General features: G+C 47.5%; 1 protein-coding gene across 6 annotated transcripts in view; it reads left to right on the forward strand.

Annotated features, from left to right (window-relative positions):
- Positions 1–15,623, forward strand: part of LOC144106973 (uncharacterized) — a 129,708-nt gene that overhangs the window by 87,183 nt on the left and 26,902 nt on the right. For all 6 annotated transcript variants that reach the window (XM_077639943.1, XM_077639946.1, XM_077639942.1 and 3 more), the window contains one exon: positions 12,152–12,224. In XM_077639943.1, coding sequence (XP_077496069.1) covers positions 12,152–12,224 — 73 coding nt within the window. The remainder of the gene's footprint in view (positions 1–12,151; positions 12,225–15,623) is intronic.

Below are 15,623 nucleotides of genomic sequence, written 5' to 3' on the forward strand. Positions count from 1 at the left end.
TCTTTCTTCAGCCGTGGCCGCGCCTTTGTCCACTCCCCCGTGGCTCTCGAGGGGTGCATAATGACGGGGACACTCAAGCGTCGTTCGACAGGGCCGTCGACGGTTACCATATATGGTCATGTTTCTCCGCCACAACCAAATATGGTCATGTCTCTCCGCTGCGACCCGACCCCAGGACGGCGCGGCCAACCGTCTCCAGGAAAAGTCACTGACCGGCTCGCCGTGGCACCGGTGCATGTGCACGAATCGTCACATCCGCTCCTTCTTAAAAGGAATGTTCATTGAACATAGGAATTCGTCATACACACACACGCGCACACACACACGCCGCGCTGTTCGGGCCAGTATCCCGCACAAGTCGCTCCTTTCTTCCCCACGAGCACCGAGCCAGAGCGGAGTTTCAGAACAATTCTTCACCGTAGATACCACTCGAGTGCACAATATAAGACCATAATTAACAGTATGTACAACATCTCCAACAAGAGAACGAACAAAAAATGAAACTAAACGAAGCACACTTGTAATGTACAAAACAAGGAAATGTAGTCTTAGCGAGGTACCTCCCTGTCCACTACTCGGTTACGGAGGTAGTACCTAGCGGCTGGAATACGTCTGCCAGATTGGAATGCCTCCTCCTTGAGAAGGGCGCCTCCGAGCTGCGACTGCATGAAGTGTTCCAGTTCATCACATGGACTGAAATTTTTGTGCCGGCCGCTCTGACCGCTTTTCTGCAATGCAGGGTTATTTACAATGGCGGGCTCCGTGCGAAGGTTATCCTCCCCCTCCTGTTCCCTTGAGGCAGCCGTTTCAGAAAGAGGCGAGCATGTTGGTGCTTGCTTTAACTGGTTAGCATGGACCACAGCGGTTGAGGCCCCTGCGATCTCCCGAATCCGAAAATTAACCGGTGATAGCTGCTCTACTATGCGGTAAGGTCCTTTCCATTTGGGCGTTAACTTACGGGCAAGCCCTGCCTTGACCTGCACACACTCAAGGTATACGCGGTCTCCCACCCTGAAAGGAACCGCCCTAGCCCTAGTGTCGAACCGCCTTTTTCTTTTGTCGGCTGCTTCCCGTAATGCTTCGGCTGTTACGTCATGGGCCACTTGCAATCGAGACGTCAGTTCGGCTCGATAATCATCTAGTGACCCGTATGGCACCCGTCTCTGTCCATCAACCACCGCATTCGGTGTGTCTGGGTCGCGACCGTACAAGAGGTAGAAAGGGGAGTCACCGGAGCTCTCGTGCACCGCCGTGTTGTAAAAAAAAAAACAGCAAACGGTATCCAGAGGTCCCAATCCTGTTGGTCTCGCGAAACATAATGGGATAACAGTTTGCTTGCTGTTTGATTAAGCCTCTCCACAGCACCGTTACAAGCCGGGTGGTAAGGGGTGGTCTGTCTTTTGTCAATTCCCAGAAGGTTATACACATCTTTCATCAACCTCGACACAAAGTTTGACCCTTGATCCGTTAACAGCTGCCGCGGAACGCCGTGCCGCAGAACCACTGTTTCTACAAAGGCACGTGCCACAGTTTCTGCTTTTTGGTCGGGCAGTGCTGTTATCTCGGCATACTTCGTTAGGTGGTCAACGCACACCAGTACATATTTGTTTCCTGTTGTCGTAGTCGGAAGTGGGCCTAGGATATCCATGCCAACCCTCTCAAAAGGCATCGAGACTTCCTTGAATTCCTGAAGGGGGGCCGGCCTGCGGTTTTTCGGAGTTTTTCTTTCCAGGCAAGAACGGCAGTTAGCGCAGTACTCTTTAACATCTGAACGCATGCCCTGCCAATAGTAGTAGCGCTCCAACCTCCTTTGCGTCTTCATTACTCCAAAATGGCCCGCGTATGGGGCATCGTGAAAAACCCTCAAGACGTGCGGCACCATTGACTTTGGTACCATCACTCTTTCCCACACCTGGCTAGCCTTCCTTCCTGACCGCGTAGGCCGGGTGCGCTTTCGTAGGGTTCCTTCGTTGTCAACAAAGTAACAATTGTCGGGATCCCGGGCGATCCCCCCAGAAATGGCATGAAATGTTTTCTCTAGCCCTTTGTCCTTTCGCTGCTCGGTGCGGAGATCGTTTGTATCTATGGCCGGACAAAACTCATTCACGGTGCGTACCAGGTTAGCTCGACTTAATGCGTCCGCGTTAGTGTGCACCTTGCCTGGCTTGTGTTCTATCTCGAAATCGTATTCCTGAAGTTGCAGATTCCAGCGCGCGAGGCGCGAGCTCGGATCCTTCACGTTTAGAAGCCACTTAAGGAGTTGGCAGTCGGTCACTAGCCTGAATCTGTGGCCATAGAGGTAGCACCGAAAGTGCCGCACGGCCCAAACCACTGCAAGACACTCCCGCTCAGTGGCACTGTACCGCTGCTCGACTGGACTGAATTGCCGGCTCGCGAACGCGATAGGGTGCTCCTTGCCGTCAAAATTCTGAGAGAGCACTGCACCCGCTGCAAACTTCGAGGCGTCAGTCGCTACAATGAAAGGCTGGCTGAAGTTTGGATATCGTAGCAAGGGAGCGGTTATTAATTTTTCCTTTAGTTCTTCGAACGCCACCTCTGCCTCCTCCGACCATACGAACTCTATGTTTTTTGCTGTTAGTGCAGTCAGTGGCTTTGCGATTCGGGCGAAATCTCGCACATGCCTTCGGTAGTATCCGACTAAGCCAAGAAACTCGCGAACGCCTCGAACTCCAGTTGGTCTAGGGAAGTCGCGGACGCTACTTAACTTTCCCGCTTCAGGTTCTACGCCGTCTGCGGAAACGATATGTCCAAGGTATTTGACCTGCCGCTGTAGAAGTTGGCACTTTGAAGGTTTCAATTTTAAGCCAGCAGCTCGCAATCTGACCAGCACTTCCTCAATGGCCTCCAAGTGTTCGGCAAAGGTGCTGCTGTAAATTATTATATCGTCCATGTAGACAAAGCACCTCTTTCCCAGCAAACCGGCCAAGATTACGTCCGCAGTTCTCTGCCAGACTGCAGGGCTGTTAACAAGTCCCATCGGCATGCGTCTCCACTGAAAGTGGCCAGACGGGGTGTTAAATGCGGTTTTGTCGACATCGTTTGGATCCATTTCGATCTGCCAGAACCCCGATGCGAGGTCGACAACTGTAAAATACTTGGCTGACCCAAGCTGCGCGAGGGTTTCCTGCACCTGTGGCAGCGGGTAGGGATCTATCCTTGTAATGGAATTCAATCGCCGGTAGTCTATTACCAGTCGAAATGAACCATCGGGTTTCTCAACTAGAAGTGCCGGTGCCCCCCACGGCGACTTGGAATGCTCAACAATGCCTTTGTCGATTAGCTCTTGGACCTGCCTATCCATTTCCTCTCTTTGTGAGTAGGGAATTCTATAGGCCCGTTGGTACACTGGTGGCGAGTCGCCAGTCGTAATGCGGTGTTTAATCACTCCGCACTTTCCCAGGTCTAGCTTCGATGCAGCGAACACATCCGAGTAGCGCTGCAGGAGACACTCAACTCTTCCTCGCTCCTTGCAGTCGATGTGAGAGAGGTCAAACTGCAGGTTCCCTTCTTTTCCTTTCCTTTCATTGACGAGGCCCGTAGGGCAAATCGGGGTACCCTGCTCATCTACCTCAGCCGTGGAGAATGTAGCTATGTTTTTGTGTTTCGGCAGGTGAAGCTCTTGTTGCGAGTAGTTACATAAGCGGACGGGAACCCTTTTCTTTGAGTCAACCGTGACCAAACAGCCCGCCACACTCAGTCCTATTGCGAGCCCCTCTATAGGTTCAACGACTCCTATGTGTCCCTCATCAATCTGAGCTGACATCGCTCCCACACAGATTATCTCTGACCGAGGCGGCACCACTGTTTCTCTCGTTGTCCTAACACTAACGCCCGCGTGTGTTAGCGAGCCCTGTTTCGCGCTCTGTTCCCCATAGTCCACTCGTGCAACGTACTCGGCCTCTCGATTTGCTAATGGGACCAAAGCCCTGCGACAGGAAAGGCAGTTCTGGCTTAATATGAGATCGATGCCATGCTGCCGTAACAGGTCCTGACCTACGAGGCCCGATATACCATCCGGCAACGACACAGCATCGGAACAAATGTAGCTGGGATGGTCAAAACTTTCGTTCCCGATTGTGAAGCGCAAAAGGTACAGTCCTCCCGTGCCGAGGTCAGCTCCTGTGATGCCCACGAATCTTACTTTCGGAGATTCTCGGGCCTCATGCACCTGCCTGTCTCCCTTCCTTGTCAGCAGATCAAAAAACTTTTGCTTAAGGAGCGTTATCCGGGAGCCAGTGTCAACCAACAGATTGCAAGTGACCCCGTTTACCACGAATTTGGCAATCGGGCAGGATTCTCCAAAAACGCTTACAATAGCACAGCTATTACTGCTCTCCCCCCCAACCGGCTCGTCTGCAGGGGACTCTACGCGTTTTTTGGAACAATATATCTTTGTTCCATCCCCGTGTTGGTCGGCGCGCGCTGCTGCCCATTTGGCGTACCAGATTCACGGTTTAGCTCGGGACAGTATCTGGCAACGTGTCCGTACCTTCTGCAAGCATAACAGCGAACCTGCCTCCTTTCACGGTTCCGGAAATTGCCCCTCTTATTTAACTGTAGGCCTTCCGCGAGGAGCGCCTCCAGCCGGTCTAGCCTATCGGTCAACTGAGTAACATTCGCGTCGGCGCTTGCACTTTTTGGCTCTGTTACAAGCCGCACCTTCTCCTCACTGGAGACAAGCAACTCATTGCGCTCCTCGTCTACAGCTGCCTCTACCGCTCCTTCAAAAGTAGACGGCGCCTTAGACAGAACAAACCTGCGCACCGGATCCCTCAAGCCAGTGATGAACTGGGACGTCATCTGCTCCAGAAGCAGCTCTCTGGCGTGCTTTTGCTTCGAACTATCAGGCCCCGGTTCTCGCGCTAGGGTTTCGTTCCCAAGGAAGCGAAGGCGGGAGGCAAACGCGCGTGCGTCTTCTCCCGGCTTCTGCCGAGCGTCGAGGAACCGCCTGAGCTTTACGCTAGAAGGTTCCCTGTCAAAATATTTTAACGCTAGCTTTTTAAATTCAGCCAACGTGCCCGCCTTCCTGACTCCCTCATCTCTCCAGGCAAAATCATGTGCTGCCCCTGACATGCGACATTTCGCCATTCCCAGCTGTTGTGCATCCGTTAACCCGCCCATTTTGCACACCTGCTCCAACATGTCAAAAAATTCAACAATAGACGGCCCCTGACCGTCGCCAGTGAATCTCTCCACCATGTTTGCTAATGCAAGTACGCTTGCCCCAAAGGGCTGTGCACTCGAGTGGGCTTCTTCCATATTAGACCAAATATAGTCAGTGCCTCAAGCTCCTCTCGCCGGGGGTGCAGTCCAGCTTTTGCCCAATGATTTAAGTGTGGACCCCACTTCTGACACCAATGTGATGAACCAGTTTCTTAAAATGGCCCTGGGTCCACACTGGGCATGAGGAGATTGATGCACAGACTCCAAAATGATTTTGAAGTGATTTAATTAAAGCATCTGGCTCGATGCCGCTTACGGGACCGAAGCTGGGCTCGTCGTCGCCGGGGCTGAGTCAGCGTGGTGTGGCACGGGCTCGATGAATGGCTGGTTGTCGGCAGCGGCCGGGCTGGGAGTTCCTTGTGGCTGTGCTGCCCTCGTTCTCGGCTGGTCGTTGGATGAGCTGCCAGGCGTGGAGACGCGTTGGCGAAGGTCGAACGTTAGCGACGGCTAGACCCCGGGCTCTGGCCAATGCGCAGCCCCAGTCTTCTGCCTCGCTCCGTCTCCGGCCCTCTCGTCCACTCGCCCCGATCGCCCTCCCCTTTCCTCCCGTCGGCTTCCGCTTTTAAAGCCTTTGCTTCTTTCTTCAGCCGTGGCCGCGCCTTTGTCCACTCCCCCGTGGCTCTCGAGGGGTGCATAATGACGGGGACACTCAAGCGTCGTTCGACAGGGCCGTCGACGGTTACCATATATGGTCATGTTTCTCCGCCACAACCAAATATGGTCATGTCTCTCCGCTGCGACCCGACCCCAGGACGGCGCGGCCAACCGTCTCCAGGAAAAGTCACTGACCGGCTCGCCGTGGCACCGGTGCATGTGCACGAATCGTCACACATCCAACTCTCGGAATGCCCTTCAACACTTCATCTATCAAGGCTTGGAAAATGGCTGGAGCGCTAGCCACCCCGTAGGAAGGCGTTGAAATTCGAAAAGCCCCAAACTAGTGTTAATTATCAAAAGTGGTCTTGCTTTCATAACTTGATTGAGTGAAGTGTTTAAAATGGTACACGTCTATCTCTTCTTCCTCACCCTTAGTTCCATCCACTGTATTCAGGTGCCTTGCCTTTGGGCACATTTTTTGCAAGTGACCGACCTTTAGATGCTTATAAAATTTTTATACCAGCACTGCTGTGATTCATGCTTCCTGCAACATCTTTCACAAGACACTTTCACTGGCACTTGGTTGGGTTCGACTTCAGCAATCTTTCTTTCGTTGTGCTCTTGCTTTTAGCCTGCAAGGAATGCAATGATAAGTTTGCTTCTCTCGCTTGCATTGCAGCGGCATCTTTTGCTGCCAACTCTCGGTCCAATGCAATTTTGCACGCCCCCTCAGACGTTAATTTCTTGGCAGCGAACTATGCACGCTGGCTTTCCTCGTTCTGCAAACCTGCAACTAACCTGTCCCGTAACGCATCTTGCAAGAATATGCCAAAGTCGCACTTCCTAGCCAAGTGTTTCAGTTCGACAGTAAATTCTTCCACACCTTCATGCTCTAATTGCACACGGCGATTGCACTTGGAACGTTCGGCAATCACAGCGCTTTTAGGACAGTAAAGAGTTTGAAGCAGTCGCTTTACCTCAGCATACGTTTGCTTAACGGCGTTTTTGCAACGCACAGACTTTACAGCACCTTATAAGCTTCCATGCCAATAACAGTCAGTTTTTTTTTCTTCAACAATTTTGTTCGCACCTACAAAAAGTTCAAAACGTTCCACGTATGATTCAAAGTTCTGAGTTTTAGTGTCAAATTCCGCCATCTTCCCATAAGAAGGCATTTTGGCAGTAATCTTCACACGCTGCAGCTGTCTTCCCTTCATCAGCACTCCCTCTGGACTTCAGCTGACATTTTTTCGTCATTGTCGCTCTCTTTAAACAGTGACAGCTCAGTCAAGGTCCAAGCACTCAACGTGCACTGGCTGGTCTTCTTTGCGGAGAACGTTGCTTCCGCAGTGCCGAGGCGGCCCCATGCGTGGCTGAAGTACCTCATCGCCAGATGATATGACTGATGCCAGACGTGGATGACGAATGAAGAACGTTTATTGTAAAGCACGCAGGAATATATAGGCCCGAGCTGTGTGATAGCGCAGCACGGATTCATGGTTCGCAAGACCACGATGACGTCACAACACAGCGTCACGTTATCACATTATACAACATATCCAGACGTTTGAATGGTTGCTGTGTGATGCATCGAGTTCTAGAACATTGGTGGCATCGGTCGGAAGCCTTCACTGCATGTTTAAATGAGAGTCATAAAAATTCTACACCCAGTAAAAAGAGCACCAACTAACTACACCGACACTTGTCAGGTCTCATTTGGCCACGTGCCCTAGTGTGTAGAGCACTATGCTTTGGGCTTTGGTTTGGAATCCCAATGGCTCCTTTTCTTTATTTTTGTTTGCTCAAGGCACAGGTCATCTCTTATTTTTGAGTTCTAAATTTTCCCAGTTGTTGCTTTTCTCTCTCAATGACGATTGCACAGAGTTCTAGCATGCCACACCTTATTGGGCTCATGGTCAATCACACCCATGATCAGGCAAAAGAAGCCCCCCCCCCCCCCTTGTGGTTGATATATACGCGGCGGTTTATGAAGACAGTAAACTGTTGCAAGTTAGCGCCTGTCCTGTCGGTTTCCTCCTTCTTTGTGTCGTGTTGTTGCGCTTTTATTCTTGTTAAAAAAAACTGATAGTGAAAAAAAATTCAGGGGTCACTTTGTTAACCTAAAGTGCGGTGAGGCGAAAGCCTTTAGTGCGGTGCTTCTGCTTGTGTCATTGATGTCCTTTCAGAAATTTTTCTTTTAAATTTTTATTTTGTGATTCATTTTTTATTTTCATTTTTTATTTCTTTTTCATTTATTTATGTTTTATTTTTTGTTTTATTTCGATGATGTCATCAGTTTGATTGACAGCTGTAGTGTGACACTTTTCTGTGAACATCCCCACTGGCAAATCATGAGCCTATAAAGGCTTTCGCCTTAAAATACCTGCTGCTCCAAATTTAAAGGAATATAGACACCAATTTTTTTTTTTGTGCATGAATCACCTTGTGGTATTCGCCTACAACCATTAAGTAGCTTACTTTTGAATTTCTTCTTTCACCAGTTTCTGTTCTAGTTTCAAGAGCCGAGCGATGGCTTTGACGTCAAAGATCAGTGTGTAGGTCGCATCAGTTATGAAAAAAATGCAATATAATGGCTACATTATTGTTTTAATTTGCTGCAATGCTAAAGCCAGCATGTCTTAAGAGCCGGAATGATAACGAATGAAGAGCAGTGATTATTAGTTTTTTTATTCCTCTCATGTCCTTTTCTGACCTCTGAGATCATAGCCATTGTTAGGCTGCTTAATGCAAAACAAACTGGAAAGAAGAAATTGAATTGTTAATTTTTTTGTGACCTTAAGCAAATTTCACATGGTGATCCATGTGTTCTAATTAATGTCTTGTGTGCTATTACAAACAAAAAGCATCCAACCAAAATTTGATGTCTTTACACATTAAGCTCAAATTTGTAAGAAATTGACATATAGGGAATATACAACATGAAGTCGAGAGTTCGACGAAAACTCGTCTGGTCGGGGACAAACATGTTGACGAAGAAGAAGGAGCGACGACCAAAGAAAACAAAAAACATAAACAGACGTTTCGGCTCCCATACGGGAGCCTTCTTCACATTGAAATGAAGCAAGCAGCTCAGTGGCATTACATATGCTTGAAAAGAGGGCGCAGGGAGCGTGTGTAGATTGGGTTAAGATTTCCATCGTTGCGGTTGAGGGTGTGACTAGTAGTTTGGATGATTAATGATTCCAAGTGCAGGCGAGGGTATAGCTTCTTTTCGGTTGAAAGCACGTGTGCCCGACCCCAGTCGATGTCATGGCCTGTAGATACTGCGTGCTCGGCGATAGCATTTGAATCCACTTTTTTGTTGCGTACATCGTTACTATGTTCTTTTAGCCGCCTCTCGAAATTTCCGGTTACGCCAATGTATGCGTAGTCACAGTCGGAACAAGGAACCTTGTACACTACGCCTGGATATTTTTCTTTGGGAAGGGGGTCTTTGACATTTACCAACGCATGGCGCAGTTTTCTTGTCGGAACGTGGGCGATATGAACACCAAAGGTGCGCATGATGCGTGCTGAAGCCTCGCTTAGTCCGGGAGCATAGGGCACGGCAGCACGTTTCAAGGGTGACAGAGGAGTATCGCTTGCTGGGCGGCATAACTGTTTTTCCACGGATTGCACAAATGAGGTCGGGTAGTTGTTGCTTGAAAGTTTTTGTCGTATAGTTTGAAAATCAATGGTCTGGTCTTCAAGGGAGCTGCAGATGCGTTGCGATCGTTTGAACAAGGACATAGCGACTGATTTCTTCTGTGTAGCAGGGTGAACCGAATTAAAGTTAAGGTATCTTCCGGTGTGGGTCGGTTTTCTATAAACGCTGAAACTGAGCTTATTGCTGTCCCGCCTTATCAATACATCCAGAAAGGGCAACACACCATTCGCTTCTTCTTCGGTAGTGAAGTCTATTGCTCGTTCTATAGAATTCAAATGGTGCGAGAAGGCGGCTAAGTCAGAATTACGAATCAGGCAAAAGCAGTCGTCAACATATCTCAGGAAAATTCTAGGAGGTGATGCAAACGTTTCAAGGGCACGGCGCTCGACGGATTCCATACAGAGGTTAGCGACGGTCACTGATATAGAGGCACCCATTGGTGTGCCCTGAAGTTGACGGTAAAAGCGTCCTTGAAAGACGAAATAAGTATTATCCAGGCAGAACTGCAGGAGTCTACAGAGATCCAGAACTTCAATGGGGGTTCGTTTAGGTAGAGACTTGTCAGCTTCGAGAGCAGCAGAGCAGACTTGTACGGCCAGGTCGACAGGAACGCATGTGAAAAGCGACTTGACGTCAAACGAGACCATGAGCTCGTCGTCGTCAGGTGCTATGTCGCTTACCTTCTTGATGAAATCAGTCGAGTTGTGAACGTGCGTTGAGCCAAGGCCGACAAGAGGGGAGAGGATACGATGGAGGTAGCTGGATAGACTGTGAAGGGGGGACCGACTGTAGTCTACGATGGGCCGCATGGGCATACTAGGTTTGTGCACCTTCGGTAGACCGTAGAGAGCAGGGGCTGAGCCGTTGGTGCACAGCAGAGTGAAGTAGAGTGGCTTGTAGGTCAGGGGAACGAAACGAAAGACGTCTGAAAGAAGTTTCTGCAAGTCGCACTGAACTTTCGAGGTTGGGTCCTTGTTAAGACGGGAGTAGGTGCTTTCATCTTCCAGGAGGCTTTCCATTCTGCTTATTTAGTCAGTTCGGTTCAAGAGAACTGTGCTGTTTCCTTTATCAGCGGGGAGTATAACGAGATCATTGTTGTCTCGCAGGCTCTTCACGGCTTTTTGCTGTTCTGTGGTAAGCGGGGACAGGTGTTGTCCTGGGCGATACTTGGAGAGGACGCTGACTGCGCGAGTCCTTGCTTCATCGCGGCGCGACACTTCCACCTGGTTCACCGCGTTTTCCACAGCACACACAAGTTTTTTGGGGTCAAGAGTAGGTCCAGTGTTGAAATTGAGGCCAAGGTTTAAAACAGAAATTTCAGCGCTGCTAGGTTTGTACGAGGAGAAGTTTTTGACGACGGTTGTGGGCGTAGCTTTTTCAGTTTTTGGGCGTTGCGGAAGAAGGCGATGCAATTTGTTTTTGTGTGCAAGGTCAGCACACCGGGACTGTACAGCTGCCTTGTGGTTAGCGTGCAGTTGAATGCTGGCAAATTCTTCAGGGTTCCGACAAGAAAACTGCGCCATGCGTTGGTAAATGTCAAAGACCCCCTTCCCAAAGAAAAATATCCAGGCGTAGTGTACAAGGTTCCTTGTTCCGACTGTGACTACGCATACATTGGCGAAACAGGAAATTTCGAGAGGCGGCTAAAAGAACATAGTAACGATGTACGCAACAAAAAAGTGGATTCAAATGCTATCGCCGAGCACGCAGTATCTACAGGCCATGACATCGACTGGGGTCGGGCACACGTGCTTTCAACCGAAAAGAAGCTATACCCTCGCCTGCACTTGGAATCATTAATCATCCAAACTACTAGTCACACCCTCAACCGCAACGATGGAAATCTTAACCCAATCTACGCACTCTCCCTGCGCCCTCTTTTCAAGCATATGTAATGCCACTGAGCTGCTTGCTTCATTTCAATGTGAACAAGGCTCCCGTACGGGAGCCGAAACGTCTGTTTATGTTTTTTGTTTTCTTTGGTCGGCGCTCCTTCTTCTTCGTCAACAGAGTATACAACATGCAGCTTATGTTAAAAGCTTGGTATCATGGCCCCTTCAAAGTAGGAACGTTTAATGCACACTGGATCAGATGCCTTGGTTGCAGATTCTTCTTGCGCTCTATAGATGGCTTATAAACACAACCCCTACTTCTGTCAAAAAACTTTTTTGTTCCCTCACGTAGTAAATGCACCCCTTTTTTTCAGCATTACCATTCTGCTGATGGTGATACTGAACACTTGCAAGGCGCTCTTTTTTTGGACACTGAAACAAAAACACAGTACTCTAGTTGTATGGCCGTCGGACACTATGTATCCCCCCCCCCCCCCCCCCTTATGTAATGTTCCTACGGGACCCTTAAGGGCTAATAAATGATGATGATGATGAATACTGCAGAGTGCCATCTCTAAAAGGTGAACTACAATTGAACCTTGATGTAATGAACTTCAATGTAACAAAATCCTCGATGCAATGAAGTATTTCAGTCTTCATAACTTTCATGGCTACAGTAATGCTTGAATGCCGCGAAGTTATCTTATTCCAGTGGCTGTACTAAGGAGGCAGCTCTAGTTTTAGGCTAGCCCTGAAATTCTGCTTGTCTAAATAGGATGATCGAGCTTCTCAATATGACTTTTCTTTTCAGGCAGCTGGTGGGTGTGAACCCAGCAGAAGGCAACCGGCAATTGTCCCGCCAGATCTCCACAATGTGCCCTAAAGTGTGTAGCACTCTTCCTTTACTTGACAGGTCCAGAAGAAAGTGGCAGGAATGCACAGCTTCTTTTTGTGGACTACTTTTGCAGCTTGTGCAGATAATTGTGTTATCATACATATATATTCTCTGTATATCTTGCCAGCGCTACTTCTTGTACCTACTTTTTTTTCATCTTAATAAAAAATCTTTATAATGTTTCATTTTTACAAGGTTTTTTTACAACTCATAACCCTTTCACTTGGGCATTTCGAAGGCTCTTGAACTGATGGTCTGTCGACTGAGAGGCTATTAAGTGTTGCTATGCGAACAGTTTCAGTCGCCATCAATTCAATAGTCTAGCAAGCCAACAAAGCATCACGGAACTTTATCAAGATTTCGAGGGCCTTTGAGCATTGCAGAAGATTTCTAGCGTTGCTTTGAGCGACGCCATCATGCACTTTCATGCACATTACGTTCAAAGCACAAAAGCATGAACACACATTAACTTTAATGCAAGCAGTAAAATATTAGTCTGTATAATAATTTAAAAATTGTATCTGCGTGGTTTAGAGTGCATTAATTTTATACTCTCCATCGCTGAAGGCGAAACAGGAGTGGTATCAGTGTTGCTAGAGCATTACAAAACTGCAACAGCAAACCGTACAAAAAGCAGTGTCTTTCAAGACAACACAACTGGTCTTTAACAATAATTAATGACCTCCTATGACCCCAAAAAAGGGTATTTCAACATTTAGTTCAGATTGATAAAAGTGGTTTTATTTGCGCAAAATCAAAAGTAACAATTGGGGCGCCACACTGGTAAGACACGAAAATCATTTCAATGGCCATTGCGATCTGCCATGTAGCAGCGACACAACTCCTTCGAGTTCGATTGCAATTGAGTATTTCGAAAGCTTTTGACTTGATGTCCATTGAAACTGGCCATGTGACAGGGGTATTATAGTAGGATACAATTAAAAAAAATTGCAGTTAACACTGGGTCAGAGTCGGAGCCGTCCTGTATTGCTCCGTTACCCAATCGCAACAGTAAACGAAATCTCCTTTTTTATGTTTTACTTCATTATGCAAGCCACGTATAAGAATTCTAGAGCTTATTTTTTCTTCTTGTGTTTAGCTTATTCTTGGGTAGCAAGAAAATGTTTTAACAATGGACTACTCTTTTGTCATGGAAGAATTCTGTGCTGTGGCCCCGAATGTGGGTGGAGCTTCACTACAGGCTTAAGTTGTATCCGACTATAGATTGTGTTTCTATCTGAACATTCCCGAAGGAGATCGAAATGTACATCTGCAAGACATTAGCTTTCTTTCAAAGTGTGTTCATTTGATATCATTTGCATCCGAGGACATGAATGTTATGTTACCCACATTTCTTCACTGTTTGCATGTGTATTGCAAGTAACGTTTTAATTGCACACATTTTTTCCTACAAAGATGTGTAGGCTTTGTGGTTATTCTGCTCACTTAGGAACTCTTTTATTGAATGCAAACTGTGTGTAAGAAGCTAAGAGAGACACATGATTAATATTTACAGTTGTATAATCTGGTGATGACAAATATTCAAGTGCCCTACTGTAATCTGTCTTTGATTTCACTTGAAGGCTTCAGTGGCATTTAGCGTTGTTACACTACTTACTAGGTCTGTACTGTATCTGCTGTTGCCATGATAGTACTATAGCACATTCCCTACATCCTTTAAACTTTAACCCTTTGTGGTCCTTAGTCAGGCCTGTCCTGACAGCACAATGCTGTCATTCTGGTCCCGACAAAGTTTACCATGGTTGAATTGTGCACGTTTGCCTCATTGCACCATGCACCATCTCAAACCACACGCTCCCGGAATATCTTTGAAAGACTTGGACGCAAAGAAATACCAGAAATAAACATTCCATAAGCTGTTCTTGCACACTTGTTTTCTTTCATGGTGCCTAAAACTACTGATAGGTTCAAACAGGAATGGCCCCAAAGAGGGTAAAATTTTGGACCGCAAAGGGTTTATGAGGTTTAGTTTCATCATCATCAGCCTGACTACACCCACTGCAGGGCAAAGACCTCTCCCATCTCTCTCCAATTAACCCTTGTCCTTTGCCAGCTGCGCACCCTATGCCTGCAAACTTCCTAATCTCATCCGCCGACCTAACCTCCTGCCGACCTCTGCTATGCTTGCCTTCTCTTGGAATCCATTCCGTTACCCCTAAGGACCAGCGGTTATCTTGCCTTCGCAGTACATGCCCTGCCCATTTCTTCCTCTTGATTCCAACAAGGATATCATTAACACAAGTCTGATCCCTCGCCCACTCTGCCCGCTTCCGGTCCCTTAACGTTACACCTATCATTTTTCTTTCCATAGCTCACTGCGTTGTCCTTAACTTAAGCTGAACCCTTTTCGTTAGTCTCTACATTTCTGCCCCGCAGGTGAGTACCGGTAAGATGCAGCTGTTGAGGGATATTGGTTGCCTGCTATTCATAATCTGATAATCTGAGATAACCTGCCGTATGCACTCTACCCCATTCTTATCCTTCTAGTTGTTTCCCTCTCATGATTCGGATCAGCTGTCACTACCTGCACTAAGTAGACTTATTCCTTTATGACTTCCAGCACCTCGCTTCCAATTGTGAACTGCTGTTCCCTTGCTAGACTGTTGAACATAACTTTGGTTTTCTGCATGTTAATTTTAAGACCCACTGTACTGCTCTGTCTTTCTAACCCATCGATCATGATTTGCAGTTCATCTCCTGAGTGACTTGGCAAGGCAATGTCATCAGCGAATCACAGATTATTTAGGTATTCTCTATTTACTCTTATTCCCAACTGTTCCCAATTCATGCCTCGGAGTACCTCCTGTAAACAGGCGGTGAATAGCATTGGCGAGATCGTGTCTCCTTGCCTGATGCCTTTCTTTATTGGAATTTTATTGCTGACTTTATGAAGGACTATAGTAGCCATGCAGTTGCTATATAGATCTTCCAGTATTTTGACATAAGGCTCATCTACACCCTGATTCTGCAATGCCTGTATGACTGCTAAGGTTTCCGCTGAGTCAAATGCTTTCTCGTAATCAATGAAAGCTATATAGAGAGGTTGGTCATATTCTGCGCATTTCTCTATCACCTGATTGATGGTGTGAATATGATCTATTGTAGAATATCCTTTACGAAAGCCTGCCCTATCATTTGGTTGATTAAAGTCTAAGGTTGCCCTGACTCTATTAGCGATTACCTTAGTAAATACTTAGTAGGCAACGGATAGTAAGCTGATCGGCCTGTAATTTTTCAAGTCCTTGTCGTCTCCCTTCTTATGAATTGAGATAATGTTTGCATTCTTCCAGGCTTCTGGTACAGTCGAGGTCATAAGGCATTGCGCATACAGGGCGGCTTGTTTTTCTAGCACAATCTCCACTCCGTC

This window comes from Amblyomma americanum, chromosome 10 (genome assembly GCF_052857255.1).
Source record: "Amblyomma americanum isolate KBUSLIRL-KWMA chromosome 10, ASM5285725v1, whole genome shotgun sequence".
Classification (NCBI taxonomy): domain Eukaryota; kingdom Metazoa; phylum Arthropoda; class Arachnida; order Ixodida; family Ixodidae; genus Amblyomma; species Amblyomma americanum.